Source organism: Lycorma delicatula, chromosome 8, assembly GCF_047948215.1.
Source record: "Lycorma delicatula isolate Av1 chromosome 8, ASM4794821v1, whole genome shotgun sequence".
NCBI lineage: Eukaryota > Metazoa > Arthropoda > Insecta > Hemiptera > Fulgoridae > Lycorma > Lycorma delicatula.
Window position 1 is genome coordinate 112,351,478 of NC_134462.1, and position 21,555 is coordinate 112,373,032.

General features: G+C 32.5%; 1 protein-coding gene across 5 annotated transcripts in view; it reads left to right on the top strand.

Annotated features, from left to right (window-relative positions):
• Positions 1-21,555, top strand: part of wcy (WW domain-containing adapter protein with coiled-coil wacky) — a 58,825-nt gene that overhangs the window by 25,481 nt on the left and 11,789 nt on the right. For 4 of the 5 annotated variants that reach the window (XM_075373327.1, XM_075373325.1, XM_075373326.1 and 1 more), the window contains one exon: positions 13,710-13,988. The exons of the other annotated variant lie outside the window; for it this stretch is intronic. In XM_075373327.1, the coding sequence (XP_075229442.1) occupies positions 13,710-13,988 (279 nt within the window). The remainder of the gene's footprint in view (positions 1-13,709; positions 13,989-21,555) is intronic. 5 annotated transcript variants of the gene reach the window in all.

Genomic DNA, 21,555 nt, shown 5'->3' on the forward strand with positions numbered 1-21,555 from the left:
ATAAGATAAAAAAGATAATGATGATTAAATTTTATAAATTATTTAAATGCAAGCATATAAAACAATGTTAAGGTAAATAAATACATTACACCAAAACAACAGTTTCCTTGTAAAAGTGTTGATATCTCCCAAAAATACCACCCCACTAACAAAAACAGAATGGTTTAAAAAAGGATGGTGAATCATACAAACCCCTGACAAACACTTGAGTGCGAACGTACCTCTCAAAAAACAATTTTTAGTCTCAAATTAAAAAAAAAATTGATGTACAAAAAAACGAGTTGTATTTGCTGTCCTCAAACATCTCTAAACACAGTTACTTTGCTTCAAATGCAGAGAAAAAAATATTAATTTAAGTTTTGGTAAAACTCGAAAAAAATTACAAAAATTCACTCACCATGGGGCTGATTTTTCTATGTTTATCTGTCGATGACTGTTTTCTTGTTGTCTTTTACGAAAAACAACAATGTCTGCTGTTGTTTTTCGTCTTTGGGTATAAGGACTTTAATACTATGAAAAAAATAACTGAGCTACTCGGTCATTAACAACATATATCCATTTGGAGTAACATTATTTTGCTACTTATTATTTGGGAATTGAAACAGCCTCATTGCGAGTGAATTTAAAAAATTAAAAAAAAAAAGATTTCTCTGCATTTGAAGCAAAGAATTTTGTTTTCAAGAGAACTGAGCTTGCCTTCCTCTACAGGTTTGGCGTTTTATGACTAATTCATCACAGCTTTGGACCAGAATACAGTGACCAGCATGGAACCATCAAACTTCTACAGCTTCAAGTAAAATGTATTATTGCAATTCATTTGAAAAGTCAAATAAGGTTACAAAATTTGTTACAAATTTCTGCTAAAAGTAATGTTGAAGAATCTACTTCTGATGAAGAATTTAAAGAATTCTAATTGTTGAAATTTGTATTCCCCATAAAAAGTTGAAAGCTGGAAATGCTCTGAACAAAAATTTGATTGTTTTAAGTGAATCACCTATTCAGAAAAGAACGACTATGTGAGAGAAAATACCCTCAGGAAAAGCTTAAGAAAGTAGCAGTAGTGTTCAAAAGCAAAATCTTGAACATGGTTTCAGATTCTGAACAAGATGGTATTCCTATTTCCTCTGACCATGAAATTATTAACCAATTAAAGGAAAAAACTTAATACTACAGATGATGAACGCTCCCTGATGATGAAAAGCTGGACTTTGAATTTGGAGTATCAGATTACACTGAGGAGGAAGGGTAAAAAGAAAGCTAAAAGCCTGGTTACAGAAAAAGGTGTCATGTCATGTCCTGATCCTAAACCTGGTAGGACTTTAGATTTTGTAACAGCAGGTAAAGTAACTGATCTGTTTGAGAGTGAGGAAATAAGTCGAATGATGCCTGGAAAAAAAGATTTTATTTCTCTTAAGTTAAATGGAAGAAGAGCATGCCCAGAAAAAATTAATTTTTTGTAGTCTCTATGAAACTTTTGCATTATTTAAACAGAGGTACCCATTGTTGAAAATAGGATTTTCAAAGTTCTGTGAACTCAGGTCTAAGTACTGTGTTCTTGCAGGTGCAAGTGGAACCCACAGTGTTTGTGTATGTACAATGTACCAAAACGCAGAACTTATGGTTGTGCATTGTAGAATGAAAGAACTGATAGAAGGTGATAGATCAATTAAGTCTTACAAAGATATTATGATGTATGTAGTGTGTGCTAATTCAACTGAAGCTTGCTACTTTAGAAATAGCAAAAATTGTCCTGGGTTTAAAGAAGTCAAGGGAAGGATTGAGGGAGCTTTTGAGCCCAACTGCATTGAAAAAATCACCTACAAACAGTGGATGCAAGTTGAAAAAAGAACATCTCTTGAGAAATTAGTCGAACCTACTGAAGAATTCATCAGTGTACCTTTTGAAAACTTTCGAAACTTCAACACTCATTTCTTGCTAGTCAACAGCCCGGTTACCTCGCTCATCTGAACCAATCTCTGAAAGAAGGTGAATAGCTTGTAATAGCGACTTTGCTGAGAACTATTCATTCATTCTCTAGGATGCAGCTCAACGTTTCCATTGGAACAATGCACAGGCAACAGTTCACCCCTTCGCAATCTATTTCCAAGATCCAACAACAAAAACATTGATGCATACATCTCTAGTTATAATTTCTGACTGTCTCACACATGACACAAAAGCAGTGCGCACCTTCTCCAGAAATATTAATTGGTTTCATGCAGTCTCACTTTACCACAAAATCAAGCCTGATCTATTACTACAGTGATGGTGCTGCCCCTCAGTACAAATACACTCAAGTTTTTCGACCTCTGTTACCATGAATCAGACTTTGGGATCAAAGCAGAGTGGCATTTTTTGCCACATCTCTTGGCAACAGTGCGTGTGATGGTGTGGGAGGGACTGTTACTTGCAGCTAGAGCAAGTCTCTAAATGACTCGATGACCAGATCATGTCTCCATGACAGTTGTATGACTGGGCAAATGGACACATTGAGTTGTCAATACATTTCCATTACAGTACAACTGAACAGCCTAAAGAATAGGCTTTGAAGAGTAGGACAGTGACAACAAAAAATATACCAGGTACTCAGAAACTCCACTCTTTTGTTCCACTGAACAAGAATCACGTGTAAGGGTGTTTTAATTTTCTAACAACTCAACAGTAGCAAGCACAACAAATATTGAGGATGATCTTGAATTCACAGAAATCATTGGGTTCTTGATCTGCAGATATGTTGGATACTGGTGATTGGGATGTGTTCTAGACTCAAATGAGGAAAATCAAAGAGTGAAGATGAAGTTCTTACATCCACATGGACCTTCACCTTCCTTCCATTACACAGACCTTGAGGATGTTGTTAATGTACATAGGAGTGATGTTATTTCAAAATTAGATCCCAGAATAAATACAACAGGAAAAATTTATAATCTCTAAAAGTAAGAAGAGGACAAAACCAGAAGTTGTAAAAAGTGTACACTATGTAATTCTGTAAATGTATTTGGAAGCTGTACTAATTGAAGTTATGTGGTGAGTACGTACAAGTTCATTATTTTATTTCACCATGATTGCATTGTAATCCCATTATGAAATGTGTTTACCACATTGCAACACATTAGGAAGCAAAAAATATAGTTTTTCAAATTTAAAAAAAATACACTTGATATATTTAAGGTCAAATACATTTTTTGGTTACCTTGAACTATTATTGTCACAAAATCTTGCCAAGTGATGTATCACATGAAAGCCCATTCCAAGAGCTTTAAAATAACAGCAATTTGAGCTTTCTAGCTCCTATAGGAGATGAGAGAAATAATTTTTTGTAACTACCTGAACCTTGCTTTTTGCAATTTTTTCACTTTTTTTTTATGGGGTCCTGCACAAAAAAACTGAGTGATCACTTTATAGATATGATCAATCCTGTGAATTTTGTTGAAATTAGTAACTGTCAAGTTGTGAGGCTTGTTGATTTGACATGGAATGATCCACTAATGTACCAAATAGTACTCAGTTTCTTTGTATATCAATTTTTTTCAGATTTGGGGCAAACTGTTGTTTTTTGAGGGATATTGTCATACTGCAAGTGTTGGTAAGGAGTTTGTATTATCCACAATCTTTTTTATATAATTGTTTTTGTTTGGGGAGGGTGATTTTGGGGGGCGATAAGGAAATTCACTAACACTTAAAATAAAATAGGTTTTTTAGCGGTTGTGACATGAGTTATTTTTTAAAATTATTATTCATTATTATATTTGCATTTATAATTTATTAAACAGTTTTTTCGTAATAAATTTCTGATACATATCGTAATATCTTCAGAACCCTGATAGCTTGTGCCATGACGAAATATGGATAAGACATACACCTGCTTGCTCTTGTAGATGAATAGAAATGGCAGTGTCATTTATTGTGATGAGAAAATAGTAAAAACTTGTGAATATGTCTAGTGAAAATAGCTTTTGTATAAAGAAATATGCATAACAAAACTGTATTACCAGTTATCATGTTAGTGTATATTTCTTTTCGTGAACGTAAAGTCTCGATGTTTCATAAGAAGCTTACCCTGTTTGTTGTTTTCTTTTTCTCTCTTGTATTTGAGTTTTTGGCAGAGATCCCCACTCAACTTCCGAAGGAGTCATGAAATATAAAAAAATTACTATAAAATAATTCACTGTTCAGAAGACTCCATTGAAATTTATTTGAGCACATACTTATGTACACATAATGAGATGCAGATAAATCAGTTTTTTTTTTAAAATTAGTGTTTAAAAATTTGTTGACAGAGTAATATTGTTTCTGTAAAAGAAAATCTTTTAATTGTATTCTAAATTGTTGCCGAACGGCTTTGATAGCACATGGCACCTTAGAACCTTATGGCAGCCTTGAAAAAGGCTGTTTGGAATTTTGTAGTGGTGGCCTTGAAAAGGGCTGTTTCTATGTTTGCAAGGAGAAGGATTGTTGGGTCTGGAAGCTGGTCTTTGGTGAAGTTGGCTTGGCCAGCAGGTGGTAGTCTGGGAGTTACGACTCATCCATTGGAATCAGATTCCTTGAGCAGCAGTTGGGTCCCCACTACATTGGTGACACCCAGATCCCTGCATTGCCAGGTTGGCATTGATCGTTTTCCATCAGTGCAGCTGGAGCAGTTCTCCCCAAGTGGTGCTCGTCTGGCTCCATCTTCTCTGTTAGGCCTCCTGGCACTAGTGGGCTTAGTGCCAGGCTGACCAGGCCTGCTGCTCTAGTGGTGATGCTGGCATTCTCTGTGACATTTCAGATTGGGCCGGTTGAACTGCTTGATCTGCTCCTGATACTGGTCTGCAAACGAGTTCCTTCACTTTCCCATGTGCTTGTGCTTGTTATGTTATATATTTGCCTGCAAGTGGGGTGGGGCTGCAGTACTGCTGTGGCAGGAGATTTTTGTGATCAATGGCTTAGTGGGGAGGAATAAATGTGCAGGCGCGTTGGTGGACTGTGAGTTCCTGTGGCATTTGTTGGCTAGTGTCATGCTCGCTCTGATAGTAAGCGCAACATGTAGCAACAAAATAAATTGGTGGGAAAATTTTCAAATAGTTTGAAAATTTATTAAAAATGGCATTAGAAGCAAAAAAAGGCTCTTTCTCATACATTGAAGTATTCTGTTGAGTTACATAAAAACAATCAGTCGTCCAGTTATTAAGATAGATATTGTTTTTTTTTTTTTTTTTAAGAATAATTGTTTTTAGTAAAGATTGTGAATTTATAAATGTAAACATTCAGATAAGTTAACATATTTATTTTTCTAAATATCTGTCCACACAATTCATGCTTATGGGTGCCAGGTAATGATCTGACAGTCCATTTTTGTGTCTCCAAATCTTCTGATTTTTTGAAAGAGTCTAAAGAGATTATTATGTACGGGAATACATGTGTGCATAATAAAGATTTAATAATAATGGCAATAATGGCTTGTCATCTAATAAAAACTCAGAAATCTAGCCTTATGTCTAGTAGAAATACTAATGTTATCATTAATGGGAATTTTATTCTTGTGATCATCAATATTACATCTTCATAAGGACAATGCAACCGTTTTATATATATTTAAAGATGTACAGAAACTGGGGTATGTAGCTTTTGTGTGCATACCAGTTTTGTGAATAATTAAACATTACAATAATTGTAATTTATATTATCATTATAATTGCATGATTATAATTAATAGTTTGTTTTGTATGGTTTTTGAATTTTCAGTAAAGTCGTTAGCACCAAAAAAAGGTACAGGGTGTGGTAGCATAATTTGCTGATTTGAAGGGTCAATAAAAACAAAGATGTTATAGTTATTGTTGTAATTATTTTTTCACCATATGCTACTACATTGGAAATTTACTTTTACACTGTTTTGAAAATTGTGTCCCAATAAGTGGTGCTCCCCCCCCCCCCCCCCATTGGTGATACACTGATTTACCGTAATTTGGAAGCATCAGTCGACTCTTTTCAGCATAGTTAGGGATATGTTGGCAAATATTCTCCTTCAGTTCAGCCAGGATCTTTGGATGATTGGTATACACGAGGGATTTCAGATACCTCCATAAAAAATAGTCACAAGGTGCTGAATTGGGTGAGAGCGCAGGCCACTGAAGATCGCCACTCAAAAGAGATCAGGCGTCCAGGAATGTTTTCCTGCAAAACATGCATTGCAGTTTGCATCGTGTGTGCTTTGGCTCCATCCTGCTGAAACCACACATCCCTAACATCATTTATTCAAGCCCTGGCAAAAAAAAAATGGGCAGCTGCATGGTAGCATACTCAGCGTCAAGGAGATCGCAAAAAAGACTGCCCTACCATGTTGATGTTTTGGGCTGATCTCACAGACCATTCCCCTGATGTTATCTTTTCAGCACTGCCAGATCTCCTGAATGTGTTTGCTCACATAAAAGTCAATTGCTGACCAGGAACATGAGCTTGGGTGGCAATCTTGAAGTGTGCGCAGAATGTTCGCTGCGTGATGACGATTGAGCGGGCATTAGAAAAGTAAGCCTGTATGGCAAACGTGCGCTGTTCCTTTGTTCACCATATTCTTGGTACTGAAGTGGAAGAGAAAAAACTTCCTGGCCAAAAACAACCAAACCTCACTTCCTGGCGCCCAATTCAAATCAGCAAATTAACAGGCTGTCGCACCCTGTATTTGCAAGTCTGTTAATTTGCAGCAATATCTGTCATATATATGATGAGGTGTTTTGTATATTTTTAATTTATATAGTTAGATAATTAAACATTTTTACCAAATACGTTCAATTTTCCATTGAATCTGTACTACTTTTCAATATTATTATGTTCAACATCCCTAGGCATTGTTAGTTGAGTTATGATTTTCTTTCCTTCTCAGAAGCATATATTACCAGTAATGATTTTTCATTCATTTGTGATTTCATGTTTTCCAGTTCTACAATCAGCTCTTGTACAAAATATCCAGATCTAGCAATGATACTCATAGAAAGCTCTTATTTGCTGGTTTTCCCTCTCTTAAGCTTAAATATTCCATCTGATAATTTATATGTAGTTATTATTACTATGTCATGAGTTAAATGTATATCAGTGTTTATTTATAGCTAAATAGCTTGTGGCTTACGGGTGTGTAATGGTGGTGATGGTTTCATGCAAATAATTAAATTATTTGTAGGGACAGTATTCTGTAAAGGTTTTGTTGAGCCCGTTTCTAAATTAAATTTTCAGTAACTTTACTTTGTGTAGCATTTGAAAGTTTACACTTAGTCAGAATAACTAAAGAACTATTTTTATTTAAAAGGAGACTTACTTTATTTTATTGAAATAATTTAATAATTTTATTTGATTTTGCAAAATTTCTTGATTTATTTGTAACAAATCATTATACACTTTTTATATAACAATTGTAATTTAATTAAATAATAAATAATGAAACATTAACTGTTGTTAGTTTTTGTTAAAACTGATCTGAAAGAAATAATTCAGAAAGCTAAATTTTCTACTAAGAATTAAGAGTTAAAATGATAGTTGTGTAAGAAGGAAATATGTGTTTTAATTTTTATAAATTTTTTTTGTAATCTTTTTATCTTGAGTAAAAAATCAGATTCAATTTTTTTTTTAAGTGTATCCAGTCCTTGTTCTAATTTGTTATAAAGATATGCAAAAAAATTATTAGACATTTTATTTTATGAGATTGCTATTTTTACTGTTGTAAAATTTTTTGTTTAAAATTTATCTTATACTACAAAATTTCTAAAACTATTTTTCTGGTAGAACTATTTTTGTAATTGAAATTTTGTAGAGTTGTTTAAAATTTTTTAATGTAGTATGAAAATTTGTAATGTGGAAAGCCTCATGCCTGTCTATGGTTTGAACCCAGAGAATCCTTCAGAATATGCTATTACTCTTTGTCATGGAGGTTAGCAGAAATTTGTTATGGTTTATTACAATTAAAAATAAATCTTTTATTAATATTCTTACTGTATTTTAAAAAAAGTTAATATTTCAAAAGATGGGCAAAGTTAGGAAGGTTTTCAACTAAAAAGCATCTTAAAACAGGTTATATTTATTGCAGAAAAAAATTCTGGTGGTATGAAACATCTAGGAATAGGAAAAAAATTCTAACTATTATTTGTGAAGAGCATTGTTGCTAACATATAATAAAATATGGACTGTAAGAAAGCTAGAAAGAAAGATAAACAGGCATTTAAAATGTTGCTGTTGCAGGAATAAGTTGAAATTTTGTTGTCGATAAAATTTGTAATTAACATGTTTTAAAATGAATTTAAGAAAAGAAGTTTGTGGAAGAATATTTTTAAAATAAGGAATTAGGTTTACGGGTCATGCAATTAAGATGTTAGAGTTAGGTGTTGAGGAAGTGTGTAAAGGTTTACAAACTATGAGGAACACTTAAATTATAGAGTACATGAAGGAAATCCTTTTAAGAGTTGTTTATATTAATGTTTTCAAATTAAAAATAGTTTATATTAATATTTTCAAATTCAAAAAGAGTAGCACAGAATTAGAAATAATAAAAACGTTTGTCAGCCACATGATTGAGAAATAAAGCTGTATATTTTGCAATGATGTTAATACTGAAATAGAAATTACACAAATAGTGCTGCTCAATCTTGGAAAATTATTTATTTTATTGACATCTATTTGTTAGATGGGAGGAAGTTGCATTTTATAAAATTACCATTGTATTTTAATCCAAAGTATTGTTTTCTAGGTTATTTTCTAAGTCCTCTTCTCCGTGGAAATGATTTCATGATATCAAGATTACAGTTAGAAATTTCTGGTGTGAGGATTAACTTTATTGTTACTCAGCCATTGTACTGAAGTTTTTTGATATTTTTAAAAAATATGTTTCTTAGATATGTTTCTTAAATTAGAAATTCTAAAAATAATTTCTCTAAAAAAGTAATATTCTTTGCCTTAAAAACTGTTGATGAATTTCTTGTACATCTGTGTTACTGGTTTTTTGTTGCATATTTAAAATCATATTTTGTACATATCACGTCATATAAATATATATTGATGTAAGACCTGGTGAGAGAAATTAATCATAGACAACCTTAAATGCCTGCTATTTTCTAAACATGAAAGATAAATTTAAACAAAACTGTCTGAAAGTTGATTGGTCACCCATTATTTTATTTAATTAAATTCTGCATAATGTTTAATCCTTTATTTCTGTACCTTGTTTTCATCTTTTTAATTTGATTCATTATTTTTTTTTCTGTTCAATTCATTTTTATTTTTTGGCAGTCTTGTTTTGTAATTTTTATAATTGTTTTTATTATTTATATTTAATACTTCTTAGTGAGCATCGATAAAAATTCACCATTCTAAAACTTATGGATATAATGTATTTATGTACCGATCCAAATGAGGAAACTAAACATTTTAGTATATTTAATTGGCATATACCAATCTAAACTTAGATTTCTTGAGCGATTGAGTTCCTCGAGAGATCTTTTGTCATTCGGATCATAAAGAAATTTTTTGGAATCCAAACAACTAATGCCTAAACTCTCCAATTGTCTCGTGCAATTCAGTGCTACATAGGCCTGGCCCTTGACAAAGATGTGAGTGCTCAGATCTACAACAACTCTATCTAGGGTAGTTCCTTGTAGTTCATACACCATTGCGGCCCAGTACAAAATTAGTGGGAGCATATGCTGTTCCGCTTTGCCTTGTCCCCCTAAAGCATCAAATTCAAGAATAGTGGGCTTGATCCTCAAGCCGACGGCAGGTACCTCTATTTCTACTGTCATCAAACTCTACAAAGACTGTTGTGAGAAGCCCATTATTATTAAACAGAGATTTTTTATGTTTAATATTATTTTATTTAACTTAAATTTAATTCTATAATTTTTGTAATATTATTCATTTGATTGAGGTTGAATCATTTATATATATATATAAGTGGAGAAATGGCTGTTGAAGAGCCAACTTCAATGAAATGAATTAATGAACTGTGAGCCTCTATCTCTGTGTTAGCTGGGTTTGAAGTGTATGATTTAACTCAATTGAATGAATAATATTTCAAAAATTATTTATATATATATATATATATATATATCTCCTTTAAAACTCCCAGTAACGTAAGGATTTAAATGCGGAGTCATACATCTAAATCTGTTCGGTTGTTGAGTTGCTGTGTGGAATAAAAATACATATACCCTAAATATAATACTATATTCCTTTTTGGGCAGTCATGTAAATGAAGTACATATAAGTAAATAAATAATAAATTCATGAAAAAAAAAATTATAATACTGTTTCTTAAAAATACAATCAACTGTTGTCGTTTTGGGCAATCTCAATATTTAAATTTCATTATTTATTTTTCAGGTAAATTTAAAGTAATTTAAGCACAAATTATAAGTAATTAAATAAATTTAAATAATTTAAACTTTTGAAGTCAAATTTACACTTTCTATTGACTTTTTATGATAAATTTATATTTTTTGATACTATTAATTCTTTTTTCAAAACTGAATGCCAATAAAAAAACTGTACTATTGCAATTGTGCATGTGTACAATAATGAGACTTTTAACTGTTGCTGCCACAATCCTGAACTAGGTTGATAGAGCTGTTATTTAAACTCTGCTTGTTTTTATACAGTTAGTCTTGTTTATGTACTCTGCATTAGTTGTTAGCAAAATGTTAGTGACAATCCTACAAAACACCTTTCAAAATGAAATGAAATTTTAATGATTTTTCATGGTGATTTTTTATGGTGATGAAACAGAATAGTAGTAGAACCAATTATTATTTATAACTTTTATTTCAAATTCTTATTTTAACAAGCAACATTTGTCTGTTGCATCACAATATGCCATTGATCTGTGCAAGTAGTACTTTGATTTATTAATCTATAAACTATGATGTTATTTTACTAATTAATGAAATTCATATCCATTATTAACATAAACTAGAGTTTAGTTTACATTTTATGTGTATAGATATATTATTTGGGAAGAAAATTTAGAGCGTATTTAATATATATGTCTCATAAATATTAAGAGAATGCTGAAGTAACTTAAATAAAGTTTAGCAAGTGGTCGGTAGGTTCTTGTGTGATGTTCTGATACACTCCCCCCTCCTTACCTTTTCCTTGATTTATTTTGAAAACATCAGTTTGGTGCAAAAATGCCATTTGGTGTCATCAGGTCATTTTTGGTCCTCTGTTACAATATAACATTTGTTTTGCTTGAATTTGTATTAGTGTTATGTGTGTGCAGGTACACACACACACACACACACACACACACACACACACACACACACACACACACACACACACACACACACACACACACACACACAATTGTTTTAAAAGTATACATTTAAATTTAAACAGAAATCTCATAAATTAGAAATTTTATTCAAACTTAAAATTTTTGTTCAAACTTAATCTTGTGTATATATATATATATATATATATATATATATATGTTGGTACTAATTAAATGTTTTTTTGCTTTTGAGGCCACATTGGACCACTTCAGTCATCCATATTTCAGTCCTAGTCCTCTTGAATTTCTGTATTAGTCTTGGTCTTTCAATTTTCCCAGCATTTCTTCATTCTATCAGGTTGTTGCTTCCTGATCTCGTCTGGGGCTGACCTCCACTTTGTAATTCTAATTTTCCTTTCTAATTTTTTAATGTTGAATCTATTGTTTTGAACTGTAGTTAATTTTCATTTTATCACAGGCGTCCTCAACTCTCAAGCCAATTTGTTGAAGACCTCTTTGAATTTCTCCCAACATATTTTCCACACATTTTTTTTTTGTTAATATTCATTGTGACCAGTTGTTTTAGAATTTGGTTCTCAGGCATTCTTATTACATGGAAAAAATGGGAAATCCTTTGTTTTTTCATTACACTGAGAATCATATTGACTTGTTTGTAGAATGTTTCATTTGTGGCAATTTGCCAGACTCCATCCTTTTGATAACTTTTATTTAAACAAGTTCTGATAATTCGCCTTTGTGTCTTAAGAAATTGGTCTGTTTTACTTTCATTTTTAATCTGAAAGATAGTCTCACAAGCATAAAGCGCAACCGAAAGAACTACTGTAGTGGTGAATTTTGGATTTTATTTAGAGAAATTTTTTATTGTGTTTGCAAGGTTAGACTTTGTGCTCTTTTAATTTTAGTTATTCTATTTTGCCATGTTTTTTTTTTCTTCAGTCTGCAGTGAATGATTTCACCTAAGAATTAAAATTATTCAACTATTTTTATTTCTTTATTATTTTTATTACTTTGATTTTGCTTATAGAGGGAATCTGTGGCCATTATTTCTGTCTTTATAAGAAATTTTCAGGCCAATTCTTTGAGAAATTTTTTCTAGGCTGATGATTTGTTTTTTAATCTATTCCATATTTAGTGCTAGTAAGACCAAATCATCAGCAAATCCTAATATATTAGTTTTTATTGAATTTTTACCTGTTCCTATTATTGTTTTAATGGGATTTTCCTTTTGCCAAATTTTAATTATCTAGTCCAGTGTAATATTGAATAGCAGTGGGAAAGCCCATCACCTTGTCTCAATCTGGTCTTTATCGGGAAGGTTCAGTCATCTCCCCTCTAAATTTAACCTTGGACTGTGTGTTTGTTGATGATGTTAATTTATCATTTTCACCAGTTTTGGGTGAAGCCCATAATGTTGTAGGATCTCTAGCAAAGTCTGTCTATAAATACAATCATATGCCTTTTTTAAAGTCAATGAAAGTTATAAATAATTGCTTGTTGTTTATTTTCAAGTTTTCCCTTATTAATTTTAATCTAAGAATCTGATCTGCACAACTTTCTATGGTCTAAATTCACCTTTATATTCCCCTAATGGAGCTGTAATATGTATATATGTTTAACATTATTCTGGAGAGAATGTTGTAGGTGCAGTTTAACAGCTTTATCCCGCTGCAGTTGTCTGGGTTTGTCTTATCTCATTTTGTAAAGTGGGTGGATTATACTAGTCGTCCAATGTTCTGGGAGTGTTTCTTCTTTCCATATTCCTATCGAATGTCTGTGCAATTCTACCAGTGTGTTTTGACTGGCATTTTTCCAAACTTCGGCAAAAAGTCTTCACCACAAGCTTTGTAGTTCTTCAAATTCTTTTATTGTTTGTGTTAATTCGATGTAGGCTGGGGGATCAGCTTCTTCCCGTTTAGAGAAAACTTCTGGATTTGTTTCTACTAGGAGCAATTCTGCAGGTTCTTCACAATTATAAAGTTTTTCGAACGCTTCAGCCAGGATTTTAGCATTTTCTGAACTACTGTGGGCTATTTTACCTTCTTCGTCTTATAGCATTAGTGTAGGGGGGTGGAATTTTTGGAGATATACCAAATTTTTTTAAGTAATCTCTTGATTTATTTATGTTAAATTTTTTTTCTATTTGACTTAACATGTCCTTGTGGAAATTTTGTTTAGTATTTCTAATTATTTTGTTTGTCAGTTTCCTTTTGAGGATTAAATTTTCATAAGATTCTTCTGTCTGAAGGCTTATCCAGGCTTGGTGTCTTTTCTCTACTGTGAGATCACATTCCCCATTCCACCATCGGTGCTTTCTCCTGGGTTTTAACGGTTTAGTTCTTCTGTTATTGATTTTAATTTTGAAACAAAGTCATTTAAATTTTGAGTGTTATTTATTTATGTTTATTATATTAATGTAATGAAGCATTAATATTTAACTTGAAAAATTAATTTTGTTTTTCAGTTCACGATAAACATTCCAACTCGCGGAGTGTCCCAGTCAGTGGTGGTTGTGGAATAGGAGTAGTAGGTGTCGGTGGTTGCAGTGTGTCTGTGGGTGGTGGTGGTATTGGCATGAGGGACAAGATGATCGTTGGAAGTGGCACCAACAGTGTGTCTCGAAACAATACTTCTGCTATTGGTGATAAGCGAATTATCACTAGTACTGGAGGCACAGAATTGCCTGGTTATTGGCAGCCTGTTGTAGTGCATAGACAACCACATGATGGGATTCATGATCCATGTATGTATATGCATAATCTGTAAGTTAATTGTATTTAATTTGTGTTATTTTTAAAAGCAGATTGAACTGTGATTTTATGAATTTATGATTTAGAACTATGTGAAGAGCTTTATTTCTGCAAGATTATTTAATAATTGAATTACAGGTTTAACAGTTTTCGAATAAGAAATTTAAATCAAATTAATTTAAAGATTTAGTTTACTTTATTTATTATAATGAATATATTTAGCCAGTGCATGAAACAAGACTAGAAAACAAGCAAATTGCTTTACTTTTAATGTGTGCATAAACATCAACATTTTCATTCCTGTCAGTTTGAAGTTTAAATGTAATTTTAAACATTTACACTAAGTTCTGTTTGTCTTCAAAGATTATACTTCTTTAGTATGTTGGCCTTTGTGAGTAAGTATATGTACCTCGTTTACTAAGCTGAATCCTGTTTTAAACATATTGGTACTTATTTATACACAACTCTTGTAGGCTCAAGGCCATGATAACAAAGCATCTGTATAATGTTTAAAAAACTTTTAGATTTGATCTAGACACTCGCTATAGAACAATAGTATGTCTGTTTAAAGGGCACTCTAATACATCAGCAGGTTAGTTTATTTCAGGATTCAGCTTAGAGTAAACGGAATATACAAGCTGACCAGTGTTCTTCTATATTCCCAATCTTATTTATTGCCCAAGGTTCAAATCTAAATTATTGTCCAAGGTTCTTTAAATCTAAATTTAAAAAAATATTTCAAATGATATATTTGTTTTAAAAAATTAATTTTTTATATAAAAAAATAATTTTTTCTAATCTTTGCTACTTAAATGTTTTAATAAATCCTATCCCCTATGATTTAATTGAAAAACAGTCTTCCTGCAGGTTGGGGAAGGAATTAGTGTTAGTTATTTAAAAAAAATGTTTCTATGAAAGTAGTTGGAAAATTGGAAGTTACATTTTTGTATTTTGAAATGTTTTGCTAATTGCATTCATGGCTAATAAGTCATAAAAAACTTTTGTTGAATTAAACTCTTACTCGTCGTTAAACAGAAAAAGAACAACTTTAAGAAAGTTATTTCAAATATTTTTAGACTTATTTCATTAATCTTGATTTTTAGATATAATTTTCTTCACAATAGAAAGATTTGTTAACAAAATTATTTACTGCCACTTATCTACAGAACAAGTAGTGACTTTGATAGGCCAATTTTTTGTGTGAATTGCCAAAATACTACCATTCTCTCTAATGACATTATATTAATTTTTTAATTTGTAATAAGTGTTTTTTTAAATTTGTGTAGCTTCTAGAACTGGTATATTTCTCTTCCTCAGTTTCCTCTAAAAATTTCTTCTTGTTGAGAAAAATTAGTTATTTTACTAGTTCGGTTATGAACAATTACAAACTTATTATTCAGTATTTTCTTTTTATACAAAAATAAGTGAATTAATCGTTAAAATAAAGTAATGATAAAATAAAACTACACAAAAATATGTACACTCTAAAACAGAAATAAAGTAACAATGTGTATTTACTATTCTTACTGGATTGATAAATGTAGTTAGTCTTGTGTTATGCGTGTGCACTGTACACTGCTATCAAACAAGTTATTTGACTCTTCTAACTACTATAATCATAGGTTAGTCAGTCACCTTAAAGGAGATTGTATTCCTTTCTTTTTTGCAGTTCGTTATACTAGTTTTCTTTAATATAGTTACGATTCATATAAAGAATCTGACTTCCAAGAGATATCATTCATAATTTTATTTTCCCCATTGAACAATAATAGAGAGTAATGAAATTTACTACACAACCAGACTCAGATATGAGCAGAAGGAAGAGTTTCATTTATAGGAGTGAATATCATTTGCATTTTGCTGGCTTTGAAAACAATTTGCCATAATAAATATATACATTTATTTTATTCTTTTTCGTTCAAATATACTATGGAATAGATTGTTTTTCAAGCCAGTTTGAAATCGTTTAGTTGTCATTTTTTTCTAGTAAGTTTGACGTTGGAAGGTGTTATTCTTGAGAATGGCTATGACTTTTTAAGAATTATTTATGTTTCATGCCAGCCCTTGACACTTCTGGCATACAATCATTTTATTTTTAATTCCTTGTTTCTGTTTCCATTGGTTTAGGTGATCACAGGTAATTGTATAATAAAATTGATGACTTCAGTAGGAGACCAGAAGAGTAAAGTGGAAACCAGAGTGAAACAAGGTCATATTATGATTACTGTTCTTTAGAGAAGTGGATGTGATATTATGCAGGAGGTCAAAAAAAAGGTTAAGGAAAATAAACATATAAGGAATTGGTTGAATGCAAATGATATTTTAAGAGAATGAAAAAAAAAATAGGTAGAAAATCAAGTAAAAGTACATAATGAAATTATTATAAAACTGTGGAATAAGTATTAATAGGGGACAAAGCGAATTATATATTACAACTAAACAGAAGCAAGTTGGACCAGACGTAAATATGTATTCTTGGTGAGGAATCCTTTCAATAAGAAGGCTTTTTCAAAGTACATCCTGACTCCTTAGGGGCAGACACCCTCCATCTGGCAGTTTCAGTTGCCACGCTATCCCCTTCATACCTAGCCCTACAGGCTTTACCAGAGGTCATCTTTAGAACTCCGGCAAAAGGCATCTCTCAGCCTTGTTCTTGCCTCAGTCAGAATGCCACCGATGGGATGTGATATTCCCATTGGTGTACTACAAGGAAGTGAACTCTTTAAAATAAAACACATCTGTGTAGAATGTTTAAGACTGAGTGGCATGATGGAACTGAAATTAAAAACACAACTACCTACCTGATAGGTTAGAAGTGAGTTCAATACGGAACCATAACGTAACAAAACAAGAAATAAAAATAAACTTAAAACTAAATAAACAAATCACTACAAAAAACATCAGACCTTGTAATAGAAGAACAACAAAACCAAGACATAGGAAAGACCAGGCAGAATCCTAAATTCCCTTAGCCATCTGTTCTCTGGCATCCGATGAAATTTTCAACGATTACCCATTTGGCCAGTCTTAAAATTAAGACCCCAATCAGGATTGACCACTCGTTGAATACCAAAGAAGACATGACAGTCTTCTCCACAATGTAATTAAGGTGCTTCATGAAAAATTTCTTGTTAAGAAACACCCTGAAGTACTTTAGAACTTGAACATATTTAACCTGACGCCTCGCTGCCAAACGGCCTTTAAGAAGCATCATCGTGGCCTTCTCTGGGCTGAACGTTGTCTTATGTTGATGACCTTCACAATTCAAGTATTCTGCTTGCCTGGGTGGCTTGGAATTCAACCTCCCTCTGCGAGCTTTCTTTGACCAGCAGGAGTCCGTCGTCAGCATAAGCCACGATGAGACACTCTCACTGGGCAGTCTCAGTCGCAGAAGGGAATCAAACTCCACCACACAACAATGGACCCAACACGCTACCCTGAGGACAACCCTTGGAACAGTGTCTAGGCAAGACACTGAGGTAGGCAACCTCATGCCTGTCCTCAGAGCAGCATATCCTGATGCCTGAAGTAAATTTGCATTACTCTTGAGTTCACTATCAGTGCATTGTCTCTTTTGTAATTGATAAACAACAGAAGGCCACCACAGGTTATTAAAAGCACCAGAGATATCCAGGAAAATTCCCAGAACATATTCCTCCTCGCAAACTCCTACCACACTCATTATGTGGAGTATGGTGACCTTGGTACCCTTTCTGGGACGAAACCCGCACTGATTTTCCATCAATAAGCTTTATGGGATCAGCCTCTCCGAAAAGGCATGTAAATGAGGCATGTTATGTCTCTAAGAACCTTTTCGAAGACCTTACCAATAACAGGCAGCAATGTCAAGGGTTTATACGACAAAGTAACTACGGGATCTTTGTCGCTTCCTTTAAACAACAATTTAACAATACTCTTCTTCCAACATTCCAGGAAGTAATCCTCCAAAGAGTAATTTGTTAAATGCGTGTGCATGTTTTCACACTAACCCCAACTGAGTGATGTTGGTAATCTTCAGGGACACTGTACCCCTATGAAACTGAGCAACCTCACGCCACAACCACAGATGGTATGTGGTTTCTCCAGTTTCACTATTGTCAGGCAGTAAATCGTTAAGCAATTTTTTTAGGATCTCAGACATGCCTGAAATTATGCCAAACCAGGTCGAGAGACAGAAGAACGTCCTTTTGTCGTTGATGTTCCAATACCCTATAGATGACTCCTCTGGGATCCTTGTTCCCCTGCTCATGCACAAAGGAATGCTAAGAATCCCTCTTCACCATTTTAACTTTGTGAAAATATTGAGATCTACAATCTCTGTATTCAGTCACAAAAACTGCCCACCGTTCTGGATCTCGCTCACATTGAGAAGCTCTCTGCAAACGACTGACAGCTTGTTTCAAAGCTGATTATTCCCTGTTCCACCATGGAGCAAGCAGTTCTCAACCAGAACTGCAAGGGATTGAATTTTCGGCAGCGTCAATAAAGGCTGCTGACAGACTCTCTGCCAGGTCCTCCAAATCCAGAACCTCCAGACTCTGATCCAACACTCGAAGCCTGGCCAAAAGAAAATCAACAAATATTTTTCAGTCCGCATGCCTGTGCAGAAAACAACCCTGCCAAACCGGAATGTTACATTGGTAGTGCTCGCCCAAACCACTAGCAATCTCATAAAGAATCAATCTATGATCACTTGAGCAATCATCAACTAACTACCTTCTAGTTACAAACAGTGACAGGGCTATACCTACCAACGGTAACGTCAATGTTCGTTCCTCTAAACAATCATTGCCCATCTACATTACCTGTGTAGGTGGGTAATTCCCCAGGTACATTAAATACCTGAAGACCATGCTGGGCTAAGAAGCCCTCTACTAATTTACTATCATTGGTGAACCACTATGCTACAAAAGTGGCTTAGCGTTCACATCCACACCGGCAGGAATTGGACTAGTTCCAGAGAATTGAAGGATATTATCCCAGATCTCAAGATGACGATCGGCAGGATCTCTATGTTGAAAATAAATATGAACTTGCAACATACAGATGCAAGTTTAGAACATCCACACGGACCACAATGTGATGACTACTTGAGAGCTGTTTAATGAAGACACAATCAACCTCTCTTTTGCACAAAACAGCAGACATGCTATCTTAACCAAAATAAATTTTAATAAAGGAGGTGGTATCATTTATGTTGTTTTATATAATTATTTGTTAACCAAACTGAGAAATTGTAATGACAATGGTATAGGTTGCAGGTAGAGAAAATGAGATTTTTAAAAATATAAAGTTCGTGGAATAAAAATGGATGATTCTAATAAAATCAAAATGTAATGTTTTAAATTGGAATAAAAGTAAAGTATCAAGAAGTGTTAGGGGTGAATTTGCTATCAACACCCTGATGCAAGCTTGATTTTGGAAAATGGGGGAAGGAATTTTTTTTGAAATTAACCGATACTTAAGTTCATTAATTTGTTCATATCTTAGGTTTTGAAGTTCAGTTTTATTCATTATTTAAAAAAATTAACATTTTTATATACTACCAGCTATTGCCTGCAGCACATCTCTTGGGTTTTGGATTTGTACAAGAATAAGTTTTCAAAAGAAACATTAGATTTTTGTTAAAATGCTGTATTTTTAAGGTTGTTGTTTTACTGGGTATTTTGGCAAATTAATTTATTTATGTTTAAATCATTCTAAATCCCAGTTGGCTGACAAAATAACAATATTTTGCATAAAATTTGAATGATCAAACGATAAAAGAACTGAACCCAAGTTTTCTTCTAGAATACACCATTCATTACACATTGCTGAGATTTTGAATTTTCATATAAAATTTTGGTTCTTGCCTTCCAAATTAGATTTTAATGTAGTTTAATGTATTCTACATTAAATGGTATGTTGGCATCATTAAGAGTATCTGTCCAAATATACCACCAAATTGGTTCTGCCTAACCCTTATTAAAATTTGAAAAATGGGAATAAAAATAAGAAAAACAGGCTAATTTTCTGCATTGCTGATTTTATATATTTATTCCATTGGTATTTAAAAACAATTTTAAAATTTTACGCTAAAATATTTTTTGTTTAACTCTGTTTTATTACCTAGAATATGATATCCCTGTTGGATTTGTGTTGTATCATGATTGTAAATCAATCTATCTTCTATTGTAAAATGTTGTATATATGAACTGTTTAGAAGGATAAAAAAGAGTAAAAGGATAAGAAAAGAATAAAAAAAATTTTCCTTATTTAATTGTATTATGGTGTGTGATAGGTTACTTGGTTGTGTGATTGGTTTGGTTGTTACTGTAGCGAGCTGTTTGTGTAAATAAATAGTTAAAATCTTTCCTGTCAGTGTATATGATATTTTTTTTTATTAATATGCTCTTTGAATTGTCCATGCTCTTAAGTAGGTAGTAATTTACACCAATAACATTTTGTTTTCAAATGGTGTAAGTATATTAATTTATTTGTATGTTAGCATTATCTATGTTAAAATTTTACAGATAATGGTGGTGTAAGATAATTCGCTTTGTTCTATGAAAAACAGTTTATTCTATTTATGCTCACTTTATTAAGATGTACAAGGCAACATTATAGCAAGATTGTGAAGAAAGCCCTACATTTTCTGAATTTCAATTTTTAAATGTTAAAAACTTAAGAAATCAAATTTAAGGTTTTGAAATTACGACTGTTTTCAAAAAGATTTATAATTTTCTTTATGGTTTTTCAATTTACGGTGGAAATAAAGTACTTTTGTGGTAACTGACTAGACTACAGATGAACCTGCGTGAGCACAGTGCGTATGCATGACAGTGGTCACGGCTACATGAATGCAGTGCTTGGAACACAGTTTTTATGATCAGAAAATTATTAGTATCCTTAGAGTTTAATAATAATAATAAAATCTGTATTTTAAATTTAAAAAGAAGACAAATGAAAAATATAAAAAAGTTCATTTAAAAAAATTTGCTCAACAGATTAAATCTGTTTAGCAAATTTTTTTATATGCATACTTTTAATATATGATCATGTATTGGATTGTATGAAATATATCTTTCATTAAAAGGTTAAAAAAAATATTTTGATAGTATATTTGTGTAAATGAATGTTGTTATCCAGCAGTTTTTTTTTTACCCCTATTTCACTGCATTCAGTATCAAGTTCTGTTGTATTAAATATAATGTCTTCTTTTTTGCATCTTCAATAAAAAAAAATTGCTAAGAACAAAAAAACAATGCAAATGAAGTAAACTAAAAAGTGATTCTCTTAAAGAATGCTTAAAAAATTCCATCAGAGCAAAATACAACACTTTAAATGTACTGTGTAAATTGATCATATATTTGACAAGATAGGGAGGAGCAAAAACATAATAATAAGTAAATTAAGGCAAACGACAAAGTAATCAGGTCACAGCAGTTGAGAAAAATTTGGTGGGTAGGAGGACTATTGTGGTAGAGTAATTAGTATCTTAGCCTTTTATCTTTATCCACCGGGTTGGTCTAGTGGTGAACGCGTCTTCCCAAATCAGCTGATTTGGAAGTCGAGAGTTCC